Source organism: Leucoraja erinacea, unplaced genomic scaffold (assembly GCF_028641065.1).
Source record: "Leucoraja erinacea ecotype New England unplaced genomic scaffold, Leri_hhj_1 Leri_300S, whole genome shotgun sequence".
Taxonomy (NCBI): domain Eukaryota; kingdom Metazoa; phylum Chordata; class Chondrichthyes; order Rajiformes; family Rajidae; genus Leucoraja; species Leucoraja erinaceus.
Window position 1 is genome coordinate 67016 of NW_026576201.1, and position 23333 is coordinate 90348.

Sequence of the window (23333 nt, forward strand, 5' to 3'; positions counted from 1 at the left end):
AATTTCAATTCTCACAAGTAACTGATGTGTGCACAATTTCCTGCAGATTTTATATTTACTTATCCAACTGCCCGCAAAAGAAATAAAATGTAACCTCCAGCAATAAAAATGAATAGTTCTGAACCATTGGGAATTGAGATGAAAAAACCTCACAAATGAATTTCAATCTGGGCAGCACGGTGGTGCAGCGGTAGAGTTGTGGCCCTATAGCACTTACAGCGCCGGAGACTCGGGATCGATCTTGACTACGGGGTTTGTACGTATTCCCCGTGACCGCGTGGGTTTTCTCCGAGATCTTCAGTTTCCTCCCACCCTCCAAAGACGTACAGGTTTGTAGGTAAATTGGCTTGGTGTATGTGTAAATTGTCCCTAGTGTGTGCAGGATAGTGTTAGTGTGTGGGGATCGCTGGTCGGTGCGGACTCAGTGGATGAAGGGCCTGTTTCCTCGCTCTCTAAACTAGACTTAACTAAACTAAATACTTTTGTTATCACCCATGGAAGATGGGGTCAAGGAAAGAGCGTTCACGTCGCGGCCCTGTTTCCACCAATCTTTCCACCGCCATGCACAAGAAGGGCAAGACAGACACCATTGTATGCAGATGCCGAGAAATGTGTTCAGCTCTGGCTGAACAACTTCTAATCTTATGTGTGGATTCGATAAGACCCATGGAAGACGGAGCCTTACAAAAGATTTGAAGAAGTGTTTTGGCCCGAAACGTTGCCTATTTCCTTCGCTCCATAGATGCTGCTGCACCCGTTGAGTTTCTCCAGCACTTTTGTCTACCACCAAAAGATTCACAATCCTTTGTTATCACCCATGAAAGAAGATTTCACTTACCATTAAAACACCAAAGGACCACCAATCTGCACTTTGAGCATGGCCACGTCGGTTGACTACCTCGGGAGCCATGTATTCTATTGTCCCACAGAAGGAATAGGCCCTCTTGTCGTGGTCAACGGCCTCCTTGCTGAGCCCAAAGTCTGAGCAAAAGAATTACTTGTATTACACCTGTATCCTCGTCAGACTAACAAAACTGAGGCATGCAACTCAAATGATCAACATCAATGCAGCCCAGTCTGATGTTCCACTTGATTAATCCAATTAATCCATAACCTACCTGTTATTTTAATATGTCCATCTTCATCCAGAAGTACACTGAAATTTAAAAGGCATAAAAACAATATGAGATTCCTTTCAGTGAAGAAAAGTGCATAAGCACATCCTCATACTTCAAACTCTCAAGTACCAGTCTTTTCCCTTTGCTGACGATTGAACTATCGCTCATTATGAAGCGCAGAATCTAATCAAACTCAGGGGTCATGGGGAGAATCGGGTTGAGAGGGAAAGATAAATCAGCATGTGGAGGGAGGAAGTGCAGATGCTGGTTTACACCAGAGATAGACACAAAATGCTGGAGTAACTCAGCGGGACAGTCTGCATCTCTGGAGAAAAGGAATGGGTGACGTTTTGGGACGGGACCTTTCTTCAGACTGATGCTGCCTTACTACAGCATTTTGTGTCTATCTTCGATAGATAAGCCATGATTATACGGCAGAGTAGACTTGATGGGCCAAATGGTATAATTCTGTTCCTATCACATATGAACTTGTGGTTTTTAGTAAACTCTATAGATAAGTGAAAATCAGGTGATTATCGGGCTGGATCTATAATAGACAACACACAGACTGATTACTTCCAGTACTAACAGTGTATAAGATGGTAATTAATGTCCTTCCTTCATTTTAACATTCAGTCAGCTCCGTGACTCTGAATCTTCAGCAGTGCTGCTAAACAGAGGTACCTTATTATTGAATGCTAGTAAGTAGACTTTGGATCATAAACTAGGACTGACAGCAAAGACTAACTGGTATGCACACGACAGATTCTTGCAAAACCCTTCAACGAGTAAAAGACTGTTGAATTTAATTTTAGAGTCATATAGAGTGATACAGCGGCAAAACAGCCCAACTCGCCCACATTGGCCAACATGTCCAGCTACACTAGTCCCACCTACTTGCATTTGGGCCATATCCCTCCAAACCTGTCCGATCCATGTACTATCCATGCAGCAAACCGTCCGATCAGCTGAGAAGGTTGTTGGCTGCAACCTTCCCTCCATTGACGAACCGTACACTGCAAGGGCCAGGAAGTGAGCGGGTAAGATCATCTCTGACCCCTCTCACCCTGGCCACAAACACTTTGAATCACTTCCCTCTGGAAGGCGACTCCGGACTGTCAAAGCTGCCACAGCCTGACATAAAAACAGTTTTTTTCTACGAGTAGTTGCTCTACTCAATAACCAAATATCTGTAGCTTCCTTTTGCTCTGGTATTTTATTTAATTAACATTTGATAAATAATGTTTTATTATTAATGTTTTATGTGTCATTCCTAACTGTCACTTGTATGTCATGTTGTCACTTGCAGGCGGACCACCAAGTAAATTCCTTGTATGTGATTACTTGGCCAATAAACTTATTCATTCATTCATAGAAACATAGAAACATAGAAATTAGGTGCAGCTGTAGGCCATTCGGCCCTTCGAGCCTGCACCGCCATTCAATATGATCATGGCTGATCATCCAACTCAGTATCCCGTACCTGCCTTCTCTCCATACCTCCTGATCCCCTTAGCCACAAGGGCCACATCTAACTCCCTCTTAAATATAGCCAATGAACTGGCCTCAACTACCCTCTGTGGCAGAGAGTTCCAGAGATTCACCACATGTTTAACTTTCTTGAACATTGGGATAGTCCCTGCCTCATTGTATTGATTCACAAATGAGTATGGCCCATCTGATCTGCTCTTCAGCAGAAGGTTTGAGCCAGCTTCTTGAACTACAGCTGTCTGTGTATTGAAGGTATTTCATCCCTGCCATCGGGAAGAAGGTAGAGGAGCCTGAAAGCTGTAACGTCCTGGTTCAGGAACAGCTTCTTCCCTACAGCCATCAGGCTATTAAACACTGCAATCTCCAAATAAGCTCTGAACTACAATAGACTATTATTGTTATTATTGCAGTATAACAATACGATACGATACGATAGAACTTTATTTATCCCAGGAGGGAGATTGATCTACCAACAGTACACAATGATGTTTACATATTTGTGTGTGTATATATATATATATATATATATATATATATATATATATATATATATATATATACATACATATATATATATATACATACATATATATATATATACATACATATATATATATATACATACATATATATATATATATATATATATATATATATGCGTGTGTGTGTGTGTGTGTGTGTGTGCGTGTGTGTGTGTGTATGTATGTGAGCATGTATGTATATATACACACACTACATTTTTTTTCTCATTTATTATATTGTTTACAGTGTATTATGTTTACATATTCTGTTGTGCTGCTGCAAGTAAGAATTTCATTGTTCATCTGGGACACATGACAATAAAACACTCTTGACTTAAAGTGTTAGGTGGATACTGTTATTTTGAACTAGTATAGTTGAAGGATCAGAATGATAACATGTGGCTTAAATGGCGGTGTTCACATGCACATCCAGCCATATATATTTCCCGGTGCAAAAGTAAAGGGCCTGACACACTTAGGCGATTTTTTGGGCGACTACAGGCGACTGCCACAAAATTTTCAACATGTTGAAACATTTTCGGCAACAGTTGCAACAATTTTTGTTGTCGTAGTTTGTCGTAGGTGAATTTCATTAAAATTAGTCACTGGCAGTCGCCAAAGACTCCCCTAAGTGGGACAGGTCCTTATGGGGTTTAGGAAGAAGCAATACATCATGGCATGATAAAGAGCAAGCTCTGGAGGTGTTTTACAGCCTTTACAATTTTCTGAAGGGATCTCGTGGATGGTACTAGTTGTCGCCAAAATGCAGTTATAGAAAGCATTTTATCGGGAGGCATCACAGCTTGGTTTGTGAACAAGATTGCAAGAAATTGCAGAGAAATGTGGACACAGGCCAGACCATCACACAAACCAACATCAGTGAAGAAAGCGAATGGCATGTTGGATTTCATAACAAGAGGAGTTGAGTAGAAGAGCAAAGACCTTCTGCAGTTCTACAGGGCCCCCGTGAGACCACACCTGGAGTATTGTGTTAAGTTTTGATCCCCTAATTTGAGGAAGGACATTGAGGGAGTGCAGCGTAGGTTTACAAGGTTAATTCCCAGGATAGCGGACCTGTCATATGCTGAGAGAATGGAGCAGCTGGTCTTGTATACTCTGGAATTTAGAAGGATGAGAGGGGTTAATTGAAACACTAGACTAGGTGTTCAGCTAAGTGTTCGACTAAGACCAGCTTCACACGGGAGGGCTGGCCCCCCAACGCAATATTCCACCTCTCCACCAATTCCAATATTGGTGGCCAATGGGGGGGACTTTCTGGAGCACTAGTATGGTTGTTGTGGGCTGAAGGGACTGGTTTCAAGAGGGACATTGTGGGCCAAATGGATTATTGGGCTGGCGGCTCAGTCAATTGGGCTGGCAGCAGCTAACTCGCTCACGGCTGGTGGGCTGGCAGTTGACTCACGGCTATTCCTTGAAATTCCATTTCAAGCAGGGTGCAAGGCCACCAAATTCAAGTGCAGTTTCATACCATTTCATGCAGGGTGCAAGGCCACTAAAGACAGAGAGTCATGACCTCTCCCTCCCCCATCATGCAGAGACTGAGCCACGCCCACATGTCCGGGTTTTATAATCCTTCCCCCCCCCCCCACACCGGAAGGGGCATGTTCTTCATGGTGTGATTGACAGGAGAAAGAATCTCAACATTATTTAAACACTAATAACTCTTTTGTTTTTCATCGATGGGAACAATCCTCGGCACCTGATGAGTGGAGGGGGATTCTGAGTAAGATTGCCAAAATTCACAGCTGTAGGTGGTAGCGTTTTTTCTAAAATCAATATACTGCACAAACAGGAAGTTGTCAAGATTAGACTTTTAAATATATAGAAGGCAACACCACTTTTCAATTAGGCAACAGCACTTTTCAATTAGGCAACACCACTTATCAAACTAAAGGCAACACCACTTTTCAAACCAAAGGCAACTCCTGCAATTTCCAAACCAAAGGCAATTCCTGCATTTTCAAACCAAAGGCAACACCTGCATTTTCAAAGCGGGTTTTATAGTCCCTCCACCCAGAAGGGGCGTGGTCATCATGGCATGATTGACAGGAGAGTGAATCTCAAGATTTTTTAAACATTAATGTCTTTTATTTTTCATCGATGGGAAAAATCCTCTTGTCCTGCGCAGCAGAGGGGGACTGAGTAAGATGGCCAAAAATCACAGCCGTAAGTGGTAGCGTTTTTTCTAAGATCAATATGAAGTGCAAACAGGAAGTGATCAAGATCAGAGTTTTAATTATATAAACATAAGATTATTAAGGGTTTGGACGCTAATTTACACGACATCATTTACGCGTCACGACGCACGGCGCGCGCGTGGTGACATGCACGTGATGCTCGCATGATGCATGGTGACATAGGCAGTGACGCACGGTCACACGCTGCTCAACAGGATTTTGGGATGTACAAAACCTCCGCGCCATCTGTGTAATGCGCAAAGTGGGACGGGCCCTTTACACTTGAAATAGAACACCCAGCTTCTGAGATGCCCTGAGGCAATTCCTTTGGCAATGGTGAACCAGGATGTTGATGATGGGAAATTCAGCAGTGGCAATGCATTTGAATGCTGAGGGGAATTGGCTATTGAAGATGTACTTCCCTTGGGATTTGGTGATGTGAATATTACATGGTACTAAGCGGCCTGTCCCACTTAGGCGACTGTTTAGGCGACTGCCAGGGACTAGTTTTAATGGAATTCACCTACGACACGTGGCGACAACATAAAAAACAGCAAAAATTGTCGCCGACCGTAATCGCCCAAAAAATCGCCATAGTGGGACAGATCCATAAGCGGCCTAACCTTGCTAGTCGTGTAGATCTTGCTGCGTGCAGGAACAAGCCGCTTCATTTGTTTGAGTTGTGAATAGGATCACACTGTATCAGTCAACATCTCTGCTTCTGATGTGACGCAATAAACGTTGTTGATGAAGAAACTAAAATTGACTGGGTCAAGTACACTGGCCTTAAGGGCCTCTCCCATGTGGGTGACCTAGTCCACGAGTTTAGAAGACCCGAGACGAGTTGAAATAAATGGCAAGGTCGTGTTGACTTGCCAAAATAAAAGACCTCCTATGACCTCCGATGACTATGTCCACGACTTCCTACAACTATGTCTATGACATCCTACAACCCCCTTCGACCTCAGTCTTCCACACCTAAGACCAACTATGACTAGCTACGAGTAGAAAATGATCACATGCTAAAATTATGTAATGTTTGCATTTTTTTTCTGGGGCCAGTTACCGACCTATGACTATCTACCACTACCTACCACTACCATCACGGCCTACTACGACCTACCAGTGGATCTACCTACGAGTAATAAAATATACATTTTTTCCTTGCCAATGTTTTTTTTACTCGTGAACATTTTTTATCAGGCTGGAAAAAACGCCTGCTTGAGGCCACGAGTACGCGGAGGCCACTCACTAGTATGAGGAAGAGTTACGAAGACCTCCTACGACATCATGGCGACCATGCTACGAGTATGAATCAAGGACAAACTCGGCAGAGGTCGCCAATTAGGTCTTGAAAGTGGGACAGGGACTTTAGAAACCTCTGAAATATGTCCAGTGGCAAAGGTGATTAGCCGGATCCACTCACTCCAACCAGTGTTGCTCACTCCAACCAGTATTTGCATTCAAATGACAGAAGGATAATTGTACAAAAATAATCTGCTTTGCTGCCTTACAGCACCAGAGACCCGGGTTCGATCCTGACTACAGGTGCTGTCTGTGTGGAGTTTGTACACTTTCCCTATGACCAGGTGGATTTTCCCCGGATGCTCCAGTTTCCTCCCGTACTCCAAAGAGGTGCAGGTTTGTACGTTAATTGGCTTTGGCAAAATTGTTCAAAGGGTATAGGATAATGTTAGTGTATGGGGTGAACGCTGGCCGGCATGGAGCCGGTGGGCTGATGGGCCTGTTTCTGCGCTGTATATCTGAAGTCTAAAGTCAAAATCAAGATAGAAACAGACTGCAGACCTGACCCAGGACCTGCACCAGGAATAAGTACTTGGCTCATTGTAGATACATGTAATTTGTATCCAGCATCTAATAATGATCATATTTCAACAGTGACTAAGATTCACTACTTCAATGATTTTACAACATTGGGTATTATAGCAATTAATATATAAAACCTTTTTTTTAATGTTTTTTGAAACATTTTTTGAAGCAGAACAGCACCTGCACCTGTGATCTATTTATGGCAGGGGATGTACTTTATAGTATACACACACACATACTATATATATATATCATAAGATCATATCATGAGATAGGAGCAGAATTAGGCCTTTTGGCCCATCAAGTCTACTCCACCATTCAATCATGGCTGATCTATCCCTCCCATTCTCCTGCCTTCTCCCCATAACCTCTGACACCCATACTAATCAAGATTCTATCTGTCTCTGTCTCAAATATATCCACTGACTTGACCCCCACATCCTTCTGTGGCAAAAAATCCCTCCTCATCGCCTACCTAAAAGAAAGTCTTTTAATTCTGAGGCTATGACCTCTAGTCCTAGAATATAGTTATATTATACATGTAATTATATATTTACATATTGAAATATTGATATTATATTTCATTGAGTAGAGTGCTCTGTGAAGGAATGTCTTAAGATGTATAGAAAGGAAAAGGACTGAGGTCCAAGTATTATTATCCAGATATGATCAGTAAGTGGCTCAAATATCCCAGTTAACAGATAAAAGAAAATATTGGCATTGTAGAAAAGTTACCATAATATATAAAGGCTTATGATGAATGTTTTTTTATTCCAAGCCTATATTTAAAAAATCAATGCAATAAACTTTGCTCTGTGACATATACGTCAGGCATGGCATCGTTGGAAAATAATATATATTTTTGTTATTTACTACTGAGAGATAAAAAACTAGCCAGCACAGTCTTGGCCAAAGAGTGTTACTTCAGTGAAGGCATTGAAATATCACTGAGGCAGCAGTTTTCGTTGTCTGTTCATTGACTGAAGCAAGTGAAGCAAATGCTGAAATTTGACTAAAAGATCAAATCCCAAAAAACAGATAATTTAAAAAGGAATATAATAATATAATTCATATAAAACCTTTTTTTTTTCTGTTTTTCGCAAGGATTAATTCTTTGGTAGAGAGCCAATAAGGACAACCTTGCCTCCCCGCGGTCAACAGCACTCTCGGATTAACAATTGGTAGCAAATGGTTTTAGCACAATAACATGCTGGGGCCGCGGAAGTGCTGCTGCCTTATAGCGCCAGAGACCGGGGTTCGATCCCGACTGTGGATGGTTGTCTATACGGAGTTTGTACGTTCTCCCCGTGACCTGCGTGGGTTTTCTCCAAGATCTTCGGTTTCCCCACACACTCCAATGACCTACAGGTTTGTGGGTTAATTGGCTTGGTATAAATGTAAATTGTCCCTAATGAGCATAGGGTAGTGTTAATGTGCAGGGATCGCTGGTCAGCGCGGACTCAGTGGGCTGAAGGGCCTGTTTCCACGCTGTATCTCTAAATTAAACTAAACTAAACATGTTGTGTCATGTATGCATGTCATTTTATACTGTATGTGCTATCTATCTGTGAATCAACTTGAGTGCATAGACAAGAAGTTTCATCACAGGCTTTATTTGAAACACAACATTGCAGTTTTGTTTCATTTAGTTTAGAGATACAGCGTTGAAACAGGCCCTTCATCCCCCGGGTCTGGACCAGCAATCCCCGCACATTAACACTATCCTACACACACTAGGGACAATTTACACTTATACCAAGCCAATCAACCTACAAGCCTGTACGTCTTTGGAGTGTGGGAGGAAACCGAAGATCTCGTAGAAAAAGGACACAGAATGTACAAACTCCGTACAGACAGCACCCGTAATAAGGATCGAACCTGGGACTCGGGCGCTCTGAGACAGCAACTCCACTGTGGTATTACAGTTGAATACCACATGTTAATATGGCAGGGTTGGAGGAAGCAAGATTTCAGAGAAAAGAAACATCTCTTACTTTTCTGGTTTTAAGTCTCTATAAATGATTCCAAGGCCATGGAGATGATCCAGAGCCAAGGCAAGCTCAGCTAAATAGAATTTGACATCTTCTTCTGTAAACATCACCTTCAGGGAGAAAGTTCAAACATTAGCTGAATGGTTTTCTAAACATAGAAACATAGAAACATAGAAATTAGGTGCAGGAGTAGGCCATTCGGCCCTTCGAGCCTGCACCGCCATTCAATATGATCATGGCTGATCATCCAACTCAGTATCCCGTACCTGCCTTCTCTCCATACCCCCTGATCCCCTTAGCCACAAGGGCCACATCTAACTCCCTCTTAAATATAGCCAACGAACAGTGATGATATCAAATCAGAAAGGAATATATAGCGCTTCTAATCAACTGTTATAAATTACAGACGACTAACTAGAGATTTGGAACATATAAACAGTGAAACATTAAAATACAAATTAAAAAAATTAAAGTCATTATACTTTAAAATATTCTCTGGGAACTACAATGTATATAATTAAAATTAGTTTTAGTTTTCATTATTTGAAGTCATAGTCATAGAGTGACACAGTGTGGAAACAGGCCCTTCAGCCCAACTTGCCCATATCGGCCACCAATGTCCCATCTACACTAGTCCCACCTGCCCATGTTTGGACCAAAACCCTTCAAACCTGTCCGATCCTGTCTAACTGTTTCTTAAATGTTGGGATAGTCCCAGCCTCAACTACCTCCTCTGGCAACTAGGACGACACACACCAAAGATTAATGTTATTCACAGAGAGATTGTTAATAGTTATCTTAAATGTGCATTCATGTGATTTTCGCTGAAGAAAGACACAAGAAGCTGGAGTAACTCAGCGGGACAGGCAGCATCTCTGGAGAAAAGGAATGGGACTTAATTAGGGTAATAACTACACTACAATATGAAGAGGATGCCTGAACAATCAACAGCAACTTCAGAATTCCCATGTTAAACAAAGTATGCATGAAATCCCAAAACTTCTATTGTTTTAATGGTGTAATAACAGCAAACATCGTTGATTTTCTTGTTACCACTGTAAAATTCCAAATAAAATATTAAATGAATATCTGTTTACCTATTCCATTGCTTTGCATGCTCATAAAACACGGGATGAGGAACATGTTGGTCGGGCAGGAGGGATTCCGGTGAGGATCTTCAGATGCTTATAGCAAATTGCCAGATACAATCTTCAATTTGCAAGCTGATTCCCAGATGATTAGAGTGGCAGTCCCACCCGCGGCTTGCCTTGACAGGTGCTGAAGCTTCACACTGGCTTCATGGTGGCACAGCGGTAGAGTTGCTGCCTTATAGCGCCAGAGATCCGGGTTTGATCCTGTCTACGGGTGGTGTCTGTACGGAGTTTGTACGTTCTCCCCTGTGTGAGTTTTCTCCGAGATCTCCGGTTTCTTCCCACACTCCAAAGAAGTTCAGATTCGTAGGTTAATTGGCATAGTTTAATTGTAAATTATCCCGGGTGTGTGTAGGATAGTGTTAATGTGCGGGGATCACTGGTCGGCGTGGACTCAGTGGGCCTGTTTCTCTAAACTAGTTCCTTCCTACACATCTGGGGGGGGGGGGGGGTCGGAAGAAGGGTTTCGGCCAGAAACGTTGCCTATTTCCTTCACTCCATAGATGCTGCCGCACCCGCTAAGTTTCAACAGCACTTTTGTCTACCTTCCTACACATCTGTTTTGTTTTGCTTCTCCCTCCTCTATTCTCTCTCCAGTTACACCTCCACACTGCCACTATTAACATACCTTCACCACCTTCTCAGTTGACTCCATTCTGTTTTATCGATTTCCTCAGACACTAGCCTCTCACAGGCATTCTCTTTGTTTTCCCCACAGAGAGCAGTGCTGAAGTGCGATCTATCTCTTTGGTGACCCTCGGACTATCCTTGATCAGACTTTACTGGCTTTACCTTGCACTAAAGCCAGCATGTATCATTACACTGCAAATGGATCGATCGTAATCATGTATTGTCTTTCCGCTGACTGGTTAACACGCAACAAAAAGCCAGTGCAGGTGACAATGAACTAAACTGAACTATAATCTTCCCTTCAATTAAAATATGTCTGTTGCTAATCTCACCTATTTTGGTGAAAAGTCGTTCACTGTTTCTCTCTCATGGATATGAACTGCTGAAGGTTTCTAACATTTTCTGTTTTATTTCTCGGACGTGGAGCATCAGCAGTTTTTTTGTTTCTCAATAAGAACATTTCCCATGTTTACTGTTCTCCACATAGCTGTTTCTTCCTATTGAAATGAATGGGCCAGCAGTAATGACAAGTGGTTAAGATGTAACAGGCTCAGTGGCGGTCATGGTGGCGCAGCGGTAGAGTTGCTGCCTTAGAGCGAATGCAGCGCCGGAGACCCAGGTCCGATCCCGACTACGGGTGCTGTCTGTACAGAGTCTGTGCATTCTCCCCGTGACCTGTGTGGGTTTTCTCCGAGATCTTTGGTTTTGTCCCACACTCCAAAGGCGTACAAGTTTGTAGGTTAGTTGGTTTGGTAAATGAAAAATTGTCCCTAGTGGATGTAGGATAATGTAAATGTGCGGGGCATTGCTGGTCGGCGCAGACTCGGTGGGCCAAAGGGCCTCTTTCCACGCTGTATCTCTAACCTAAACAAAATTTACGCATCACGACGCGGGATGTGCGCATCGTAACGCGTGCGTGACGCGAGCATGGCGTGCATTATGGGCGCATGGTGCTTGGTAGCATAGACAGGGGCGCGCTGTAGCGCACGGCGCCCCAGGATTTTGGGGTTCTGAAAATCCTCGCGCGACACCTGCGTGACACGCAAATGACGTCCAAGTGGGACAGGCCCTTAAATTTCCCAGCATACATATTGGGAACCCTAGAGAAGTCTACAATCCACAGTTGGCCTTCATCCTGCACCCAGTAAAACTAGGCAGATCAACTCAGATCTGTTCCTTATATGTAGAATATTAGAATAGAGGGATTGTTTCAGTTTAGTTTATTGTCACGTGTAACGAGGTACAGTGAAAAGCTTTTGTTGCGTGCCATCCAGTCACCAGAAGGACAAAACATGGTTACAATTGAGCCATTTACAGTGTAAAGATATGTAAGGAAACAAGGTTTAGCGCAAGATAAAACCAGCAAAGTCCGAACAAGGATAGGCCGAGGGTCACCATGAGGTATTTAATATATAATATCTATATTATGTAATATGTTCACCATTTTCCACTTTATCAGCCTTGCTGCTCCTGCCCCTGAGTTATGGCAATGGACTACTCAAGGAATTAAATGGGCAGCAAATGCATTCATTTCAACTCTATGGTTGGGAAATATATCTGCTAAACTTGTGCCAAATTAACTGGTGCTACGAAAGTGGAAATTAATGTGAAGAAACACCTTAATTTTGATGTGGGTGTGAGATTCTTAACTCTTTTAGCTTTTAACGCATTTGAAGGACTTAACTCCCGTGAAGGAGGCTATCTACAATAGCAACAGGAGTCTCGCTCAACTGGGCTGAAGAAAGGCGGATGAAGTTTAATTGGAATAAATGTGAGAAGTTGCATTTTGGTCAGACAAGCCAGGTAAAACTTACACAGTAAATGGTAAGTTCGTAATATTACATTAATATTTCCTGGATGTATTTCAGTGTTTGTGCTTATCAATGATAAGTTGGGGAGAATGGCTGCGAGCTTTGGCCGCCAAAGCTGGGAAGCAGAGCCTGCCACTGGCAGCCTGAGAGCCTTTGCGTTGCACTGCAATGAGCTGATAAATTGGATGTAAACTCCTTGTGCTGGACAGCACCATCGTCCAGATTAGAAGTTATTGGTGATAGGAGCATAATTGGCCCATTCGGCCCATCAAGTCTACTCCGCCATTCAATCATGGCTGATCTACCTCTCCCTCGTAACCCCATTCTTCTGCCTTCTCCCCATAACCCCTAACACCCGTACTAATCAAGAATCTATCTATCCCTGCGTTAGAAATATCCATTGACTTGGCCTCCACAACCTTCTGCGGCAATGAATTCCTCCGATTCACCACCCTCCGACTAAAGAAATTCCTCTTCATCTTCTTCCTAAAGGAACATCCTTTAATTCTCAGGCTATGAGAATATAATTCTGGTCCTAGACTCTCCCACTAGTGGAAACATCTTCTCCAGGTCAAGTAACACAAGTAACAGTGTGATCCATGAGCAGATGATCTTAGTCAGCAAAACATCTGTGACATTAATTATGAGTGAACTGCTTGGAAACACAGGATGTAAGATTAAAATGTAAGTTTAAAATGCAAGAGAAGGGCAGAAAATCCTTTCATTGATATCATGTAAAGCTCTCCAAATATCACTCATGAATTGCAATGTTGATTGCCGACAATTAACTAGCATATCTCCAAATAATACCAAATCATCCTTATTTATTTGTCCTTTTGACTCTGAATGCACAATTTGTTGTGAGCAAGAATGGTATCTTAATGTGGCTGTCCCACTGTACGAGCTAATTCAAGAGTTCTCTCGAGTTTCACCTGATTCGAACTCGGAGAATTACGGTAATAGCTGCTCATAAGTACTCGGGGCTCTCGTGGACATTTTTCAACATGCGTTTCCCAAGTACCTGCCGTTAGCGTTACGATCCGCTAAGAGACGTCCCGAGCTCCGACGTACCCGCTACATACATTCTACGTGCTTACCACGAGTTTGATTTTTTTTTTATATTCGGGAGAGCTCTTCAATTACCTCGTACATTGGGACAGGCGACATTTATATAACAGGAGACATTTAATTTTTTTGCCGACTTACCTCTTTGGATAATCTTGTAAAAAGGTCACCACCTCTTAGAAAATCTAAAATCAGATACAATTTTCCTTCAGTCTGGAATGCTGCAGAAGAGACAAAAAATGAGGTGTCCAATTGATTTGGATTTTAATTTGATTCGTCATTTCGGTCATAAATATTTAATCATGCAAAGAACAACAACAGAAATTGATCTAAAGGTAAAGAAAAACCCGAGTGAAAACGGGGAAAGAAGATTTTTAAAATCATGGAGCAATCAAATGAGGGGAAAAGAGAAAGAAGAATTAAGGGTTGGATTAGAGCAAAGGCAAGAATGGACTCTGGCTGGAAATATTTTTTTTTTCAGAGAGTAAAATTTCTGCCGATATATGGGATGGGTGATATGGGATGGAACCGCTGGAATTCAGTGCCACAGACAGCTGTGCAGGCCAAGACATTAGGTATTTTTAAAGTGGAGATTGATAGGTTGGAGGACCAGCACCTGATATTTTGCTTGGGTAGCTTACACCCCAGCGGTATGAACATTGAATTCTCTAACGTCAAATAGCCCTTGCTTTCCCTCTCTCTCCATCCCCTCCCCCTTCCCAGTTCTCCCAACTGTCTTACTGTCACCGACTTCATTCTATCTCTGTCTCGCCGACTCCCCTGACATCAAAAGAAGGGTCTCAACCCGAAATGTCACCCATTCCTTCTCCCCAGAATTACTACCTGTCCCGCTGAGTTACTCCAGCATTTTGTGTCTTCCTTTGATTTAAACCAGCATCTGTAGTTCTTTCCTACACATTTTGTTAGGTTCTTGATTCGTAAGGGCATCAGAGGTTATGGGGAGAAGGCTGATGAATGGGGTTGGGAAGGAAATACAGATCAGCCATGATCGAATGGCAGATTAGACCCGATGGGCCGAATGGCCTAATTCTGCTCCTATGTTTTGTGGAATAAAGAGACTACAGTTATTAACTTTGGGGCATTTTAATGACCGTAAATGTAACTGATCAAATAGTGAGAGAACAATGAAGGCAGCACAGTGGTGCAACTGGTAGAGCTGCTACCTCTCAGCGCCAGAAACCTGGGTCCCATCCTGGTCTAGGGAGTGCTATCTGTGTGGAGTTTGCACGTTCTTCCTGTGACCATGTGGGTTTCTTCGGGTGCTCCTGTGTCCCTCCACAACCCAAAGATGTATGGGGTTTGTAGGTTAATTGATTCTTTGAAAAAATTGGGGGTGAGGGATTGCTCCCTCCAACAAGCAATCAGATCATTGTCAAATTCAGCAGATAAAAGCAGCATTTAGGGTTACACAAAAAAGCTGGAGAAACTCAGCGGGTGCAGCAGCATCTATGGAGCGAAGGAAATAGGCAACGTTTCGGGCCGAAACCCTTCTTCAGACTGATCGGGGGCGGGGGTGGGTGGGGACAAGAAAGGGAAAAGCAGGAGGAGCCCGAAGGCTGGGGGATGGGAGGAGACAGCAGGGGGGTTGAGGAAGGGGAGGAGACAGCAAGGACTAACAAAATTGGGAGAATTCGATGTTCATGCCCCCGGGATGCAGACTCCCCAAACGGAATATGAGGTGCTGTTCCTCCAATTTCCGGTGCTGCTCGCTGTGGCCATGGAGGAGACCCAGGACAGAGAGGTCGGAGACGGAGTGGGAGGGGGAGTTAAAGTGCTGAGCCACCGGGAGGTCAGCTTGGTTATTGCGGACCGAGCGGAGGTGTTCGGCGAAACAAACCTAGCCTGTCCAACCCCTTAAGATAAAAGCAGCAATTGGCTGTTGATTAAAAGGTAAAACAACAATTGGGCTGCAAGATAAAAACAGGAGGGTATGGAACTGAGGGGGTGTACCTGGGATAGAAACATAGAAATTAGGTGCAGCAGTAGGCCATTCGGCCCTTCGAGCCTGCACCGCCATTCAATATGATCATGGCTGATCATCCAACTCAGTATCCCGTACCTGCCTTCTCTCCATACCCCCTGATCCCCTTAGCCACAAGGGCCACATCTAACTCCCTCTTAAATATAGCCAATGAACTGGCCTCGACTACCCTCTGTGGCAGAGAGTTCCAGAGATTCACCACTCTCTGTGTGAAAAAAGTTTTTCTCATCTCGGTTTTAAAGGATTTCCCCCATATCCTTAAGCTGTGACCCCTTGTCCTGGACTTCCCCAACATTGGGAATAATCTTCCTGCATCCAGCCTGTCCAACCCCTTAAGAATTTTGTAAGTTTCTATAAGATCCCCTCTCAATCTCCTAAATTCTAGAGAGTATAAACCAAGTCTATCCAGTCTTTCTTCATAAGACAGTCCTGACATCCCAGGAATCAGTTTGGTGAACCTTCTCTGCACTCCCTCTATGGCAAGAATGTCTTTCCTCAGATTTGGAGACCAAAACAGTACGCAATACTCCAGGTGTGGTCTCACCAAGACCCTGTACAACTGCAGTAGAACCTCCCTGCTCCTATACTCAAATCCTTTTGCTATGAAAGCTAACATACCATTCGCTTTCTTCACTGCCTGCTGCACCTGTATGCCTACTTTCAATGACTGGTGTACCATGACACCCAGGTCTCGCTGCATCTCCCCTTTTCCTAGTCGGCCACCATTTAGATAATAGTCTGCTTTCCTGTTTTTGCCACCAAAATGGATAACCTCACATTTATAATGGATAACCTCACATTTATCCACATTATACTGCAAGGTATCACCGTTGAGCCCTCTCGAGACGTTGTGGGCTTATCAATCAAACGTCAAAGAACGAGGGTGCCCACCTGATGACCCCAATGAAGTACCTGCCCTACCTTTCATCACTCCAATCCCACTGCCAATATCAAGAGTGCCGACTTACTACAGGGATTGAAACATCAAGTTCTATTAGTTCTACTGTAAGTTGCTCATGGTGTGTCGGGAGTGGATGCAAAAGTGGGATAACATAGAATGAGTGTGAACTGGCTAGTGTGGGTTCAGTGGACTGAAGAGCATTTCAATGCTGTATCTTTCAATCAATCCATCTCTCTGTTTTCAGAGGTGGTCAAATTCAAACATGGAAATTCCAGGTCTGGTATGCAATAAAGGGCCTGTCCCACTTTCACAACCTAATTCACAACATCTGCCGAGTTTGCCCTTGACTCACGAGGTCGTAGGAGGTCGTAGATAGTTCGTAGCAGGTTATGGTGCTAGTCATAGGTACTCGTGGCATCAAGTAGGTTGCGCCGTTTTGTTTAGCCTGATGAAAAATGTCCACGAGTAAAAAAGGTCGTGAATTAGGTCGTGAAAATGGAACAGGCCCTTAAGGGTGACAAGGCGTAGCGTAAGATTAGAGAGTTAAGAAGTTGTACAACCCAGTATATCCTGTTGTCTGTTTTGCCCATCAACACTAATCCCATTTGCCCACATTAGGTCATAAGTGATAGGAGCAGAATTAAGCCATTCGGCCCATTAAGTCTACTCCGCCATTCAATCATGGCTGATCTATCTCTCCCTCTGGCAATGTAACTAGCATTAGGTTAAATTGTCATCAAGAACAAATTATATTGTATAGTGCAATTGACATTGTAAAACATCTCAATGTGGTTCAAGGAGAATCTGGAACTAAATGTAATGCCCAGCCACATCAGCACATAGGGCAGATGTTCATAAGCTTGGCAAATGAGGCAGATCTTAAGGAGTGTCTTAAAATAGTGCAAGACAAGAGGTTTAGGGAGGATATTTCAGAGATTCAAACCTTTGCTGCTGCAGGCAGTAGAGTAATTAAAATTGGTGATTCTCAAGTGGGCTAAATTGGAAGAATGAAGGTATCCACAGTGGACCACCTGACATTTTTTATGAATGAATCTAAATATTTGATACAATACGATGGAACTTTACTTCTCCCATGAGGGGAATTGATCTGCCAACAGTTTGATAGCCACGGGGAAGAAGGATCTCCTGTGGCGTTCTGTCCAGCATATCCTATCGTAAAAGTAATATATTAGAGTTTACAATTTCAAGACACATCGAGGTTACCTTGATAGATATCTGCCTTCTGCTCCGCTTGATGGTTAGAGTGAACCAGCGCCAATGAAAGACTTTAACGATAAACACAAAACTCACCATAGTGCAACTTTACTATGAAAGGGTGATTGACCTCAGCCAAGATGTCCCGCTCCATCTTAGATCTGACTCGATCACGCACTGGCAGAACAAAACAGAACAAAATTAATGTAACAATATCTGCTTTAACTCTCCATATTATTTGTCTTATACATTAGAATTGTTTCTCGTTTGTACTCATTAAATATCTGAAATAAATTCACAACATTAAAAGTTGGGTCATTGCTTAGAAAAGTGGCATCGCACAGCACCGTAATGTCACAGAAGGAGAAACTCACGGGTCCATTTAGACTAAAATTTAAATTCTCCTTGAAACATTTGAATGAGTCTCATCAAGAATTACAATCGACTCAGTCCAGGGACCCCAATAGTCCTTTCGGGTTAGGCAGAGGTTCACTTGTACCCCCTCCAACCTCATCTACTGTATACATTGGTCAAGGTGTGCAATAACTGTTGCCATACCATTCTGAAAAGCTGTAATAAAGTGGAAAGTGGGTGAATAGCAATGGATATAATCACTGTGTTATGCTGGTTCATCATGACTTCCTTATTCTTTTTCTCTGTTCCTTATTTATAAACTCTGGGATCCTATAATATTTTTAATCACTTTCTCACTCTGCCCTGCAATTTTCATCGTGCTGTGCATATATAGCAATAAATCTCTCTGTTTTTGTACCACTTAGAAAATTCTACCTTCTCAGATGCAAAGTTATTCCAATCAAAATGTAACATTTCTCTTATCTTGGTGTTAACTTTTAGTTGGAACTGATCCACCCATTCTACCAATCTCTCTCGATTTACTTTAAGTATTTTACATTGACTACGTTTGTGTGTTGCAATAATCCATTTCTCGAGAGAGAGAGAGTGTCCGAGATTGTATCCTCATCTACTGTACCCGTTGTTCAAGATGTGAACTCTTATACATCGGCGGGACCAAACACATACTGGGCGATCGTTTCACGAAACACCTTCACTCAGCCCGCTTGAACCTACCTGATCTCCCGGTTGCTGGACACTTTAATTCTCCTTCCCATTCCCACACAGACCTTTCTGTCCTAGGCCTCCTCCATTGTCAGAGTGAGGCTAAACGCAAATTGGAGGAACAGCATCTCATATTTCACTTGGGCAGTTTACAGCAAAGATCTTAGAGCAGAGCAAGATGGGTTACTCTCACGCAAACGTGTAGTACGCTCATGAGCGGATTCATGGGTGATTATAGGACCCATTTTAGCGACCAGTCCCCGCCATCTTGTTCCGCCATCTTGCTCCGCCATCTTGCTCCGCCATCTTGCTTCCAGCCAAAGATCGGATCTTTGTTTCCGCAGCGGGGAGAGGGAGTGTGCGGCCCGGGGCAGCGGGGAGAGGGAGTGTGGGGCCCGGGACAACGGTAAGAGGGAGTGTGGGGCCCGGGGCAGTGGGGAGAAGGTGTATGCGGCCCGCGGCAGCGGGGAGAGGGGGTGTGGGGCCTGGGGCAGCGGGGAGAGGGGGTGTGGGGCCCGGGGCAGAGCGGGGAGAGGGGGTTCGCGGCCCGGAGAGAGGGAGTGGGCGGCCCGGGGCAACGGGGAGAGGGAGTGTGGGGCCTGGGGCAGCGGGGAGAGGAGGTGCGCGGCCCAGGGAGATGGAGTGTGGGGCCCGGGGCAGCGGGGAGAGGGAGTGTGGGGCCCGGGACAGCGGGGATAGGGGCATAGGAGGGGGGGAGACATTGTAGTGTGGTGGCAGGCGAGGGAGTGCCGGGGTGGGGATAAGGCCTAGTGTGTGTGAAGTTGCGGGGAAGTTTACAATGTTTCTTATTTAATGTCCCTTGTCTAGTCTGAAATAAAGTTCATCATTGGATCAGAAGAAATATAATTGTGTGTGTTATATGATTATATACATTTATATCACATTCATGGATGTGTGTTTATAAACATTTTATTCTTTAACAAGAATTAACAGAATTATGAACTAACAGAATTATGAATCTAACCCTATATCACGAACAAAACCTCCCCCGCAATGTCAATTACCCTGCGAGTCGGGTCGGTTCCGGTTACTACAAAATCAACCCAAACACTGTTTGTGAGCCATTTAAAAAGAAATGATTTAAAAAACATTAAAAAAGACAAAAGACAGAGTCAAATTTTATTTTTGACAAGAAGTATGAACTAACAGAATTATGAATCTAACCCTATATCACACACACAAACTGTTGCCCCGCAACATTGATTACACTGCGAGTCGGGTCGGGTCAGGTAGGCTGCGGTTACTAAAATGGGCGTGGACAAATGCCTAGGATCCCCTCCGTAGCGTACTACACGTCAGCCCATTGTATTTCGCAGGAGTCGCCCATCTTGCTCTGCTCTAAGATCTTTGGCTTACAGCCCGGTGGAATGAATATTGATTTCTCTCACTTCAGGTAGCCCCGGCATTCCCTCTCTCTCTATCCCTCCCCCACCCAAGTCGCACTAGCTTCTCGTTTTCACCCTACAAACAGATTACAATGGCCTGTTTCCTTTATCATTTTTACTTTTTTGCATATCTTTCATTCATTGTTGTTTATCTCTCCACATCTCTGTCTATATCTCTCATTTCCCTTACCCCAAACCAGTCTGAAGAAGGGTCTCGACCCGAAACGTCACCCATTCCTTCTCTCCAGAGATGCTGCCTGTCCTGCTGACTTACTCCAGCTTATTGTGTGTATATGACAAGATTATATCCATTTCTATTCCCCCATTTTCTGCATCACTGCCGTCTTTCAGTGCAAGAGAATAATGCAGAATTGATCCTGGTATGGTATGGCAACAGTTCTGCGGCTGACAAGAAGGCTCCGCAGAGAGTCATCAATACAGCCCAGAAGATCACCAACACACACCTGCCTGTCCTGGAAGAGATCTATAGCTCTCGTATCCACGCATACTAAAGGACTCATCTCATCCTGCACATCACTTGTTTGTCCTTCTGCCCTCAGGAAAGCATTACAGGTTCATCAAATCACACAGCACAAGATTAACAAACAGTTTCTACCCCAAGGCCATCATCACTCTGAACTCCGCATTGAACACACAGCCCCCATAGCCAATATTTTGTACTGCCACAACACTAAACTGTGAAATATTGCACATTATGATGACTACATTTTTCTTGCCTTTTTGCTGCTTTCATTGTCGTTATTAAGGGGCTGTCCCACTTGGGCGACCTAACTGGCGAGTTTAAAGAGTTTAGGAGAGTTTGAAAAAAATGTCATGTTGAAGACCTCCTTCCACCTCCTTCGATTATGTTGAAGACCAGCTTCGACTAGCTACGGTATCTACAACTAACTTCGGGAAAATTGGACACCGGATAGTGGAGGGTGAAGATGACCTCCTTCAATCTCCTTCGAGCTCCCTTCAACCTCCCTTCTACTATGATGAAGACTATCTACGACTAACTTCGACTACCATCGATTACCTACGACTAACATGACGACCTACTACGACTAAACCTACGAGCAATTAAAGTATAGATTTTTTCCATGGAGACCTTTTTTTACTCGCTGGCATTTTTCAACATGTTGAAAAATACGCCGCGACCTAGCTTGAGGCCTCAAGTACACCGGGACCACTCTCGAGCATGAAGGAGAGTTACAAAGACCTCCTACGACCTCATGTCGAACATGCTGCGAGTATGAGTCGAGGACAAACTCGCCAGAACTCGCGGATTAGGTCGCCCAAGTGGGACAGGCCCTTTATTTATCTGATACGTTGGAGCTCCGCTCGGGCAGTGCGCCTGACATTTTGTTGTATGTATTTACAATGACAATAAAGCATATTATTATTATTATTATTATTATTATTATTATTATTATTATTATTACTCAGTAGCAGGAGAATTGACAGTTTACTATCACAAAGTCCTATTTTTGAAGAATCATATTTACACATTGCATTCGATGAAACAAATCACTTCTGAACATATCTTACAAGTAACAATATGGTCCCAACATTCAGAGAAGGCAATAGGACAGTTTTGCATGGATGAGGTAGAATTACAATAACCTTATGCAGCAGTGAAAGATACCTAATCAAAGCAGTAATATTTGATGGAGACAGTGACTACATGTGGTATTATCCTTCAAACAACAACTGAAACAAACAATTACGGTGAGGTACAATGTAAAATAATTACATGCTTCAATAAATAAGTGTTTGATTGTTACTGTCCTGATTATTGTCCATGACACACTGGCCAACCTGAGGAGCACCTTCAGCAACAGGCTGGTTCCACCAAGATGCAGCACAGAACGCCACAGGAGATCCTTCTTCCCTGTGGCTATCAAACTGTACAACTCCTCCCCTCCTGTCGTGGGGTAGACTGACTGTCCTCCCCTCCCCCCCCCCCCCCCCCCCCCCCCCCCCCCCCCAATCAATCTTTGCACATCTCCAATCCTTTCCACTCGTCACTTTAAATTAATGTATCTTGTGTTTTTATAACTGTTGACTGACCAATTCCCCTCCTGGGATAAATAAAGTCCTATCGTATCGTATTGTATCGTATTTGAAGTTAATTTACCATATGAAGATACTGTAAAGTGGTTGTTTTTGTGGGTAATTTTTTATCCTAAGAGGTTAGATTGTGTGGATTTACCAAATTAATCCATGCCTGTACATAGAAACATAGAAAATAGGTGCAGGAGTATTCCATTCGGCCCTTCGAGCCTGCACCGCCATTCGATATGATCGTGGCTGATCATCCAACTCAGTATCCTGTATCTGCCTTCTCTCCATACCCCCTGATCCCTTTAGCCACAAGGGCCACATCTAACTCCCTCTTAAATATAACCAATGAACTGGCCTCAACTACCTTCTGTGGCAGAGAATTCCACAGATTCACCACTCTCTGTGTAAAAAATGATTTTCTCATCTCGGTCCTAAAAGATTTCCCCCCTTATCCTTAAACTGTGACCCCTAGTTCTGGACTTCCCCAACATTGGGAATAATCTTCCTGCATCTAGTTTGCCCAACCCCTTAAGAATTTTGTAAGTTTCTATAAGATCCCCCCTCAATCTTCTGAATTCCAGCGAGTACAAGCCGAGTCTATCCAGTCTTTCTTCATATGAAAGTCCTGCCATCCCAGTAATCAGTCTGGTGAACCTTCTCTGTACACCCTCTATGGCAAGAATGTCTTTCCTCAGATTAGGAGACCAAAACTGTAAGCAATACTCCAGATGTGGTCTCACCAAGACCCTGTACAACTGCAGTAGAACCTCCCTGCTCCTATACTCAAATCATTTTGCTATGAAACAATCATATAGTGCAATCTCCACTATACATATTATGCAGGCCACGCATTCCCCCC

At 43.5% G+C, this 23333-nt stretch overlaps 1 protein-coding gene across 1 annotated transcript in view; it reads right to left on the reverse strand.

Annotated features, from left to right (window-relative positions):
* Positions 1–23333, reverse strand: part of LOC129693452 (ribosomal protein S6 kinase alpha-2-like) — a 104164-nt gene that overhangs the window by 64262 nt on the left and 16569 nt on the right. Inside the window, exons 3-7 of the mRNA XM_055630267.1 lie at positions 18021–18101; positions 13948–14027; positions 9153–9259; positions 1119–1156; positions 839–981 (exon numbers count right to left, since the gene is read on the reverse strand). Coding sequence (XP_055486242.1) covers positions 839–981; positions 1119–1156; positions 9153–9259; positions 13948–14027; positions 18021–18101 — 449 coding nt within the window. The remainder of the gene's footprint in view (positions 1–838; positions 982–1118; positions 1157–9152; positions 9260–13947; positions 14028–18020; positions 18102–23333) is intronic.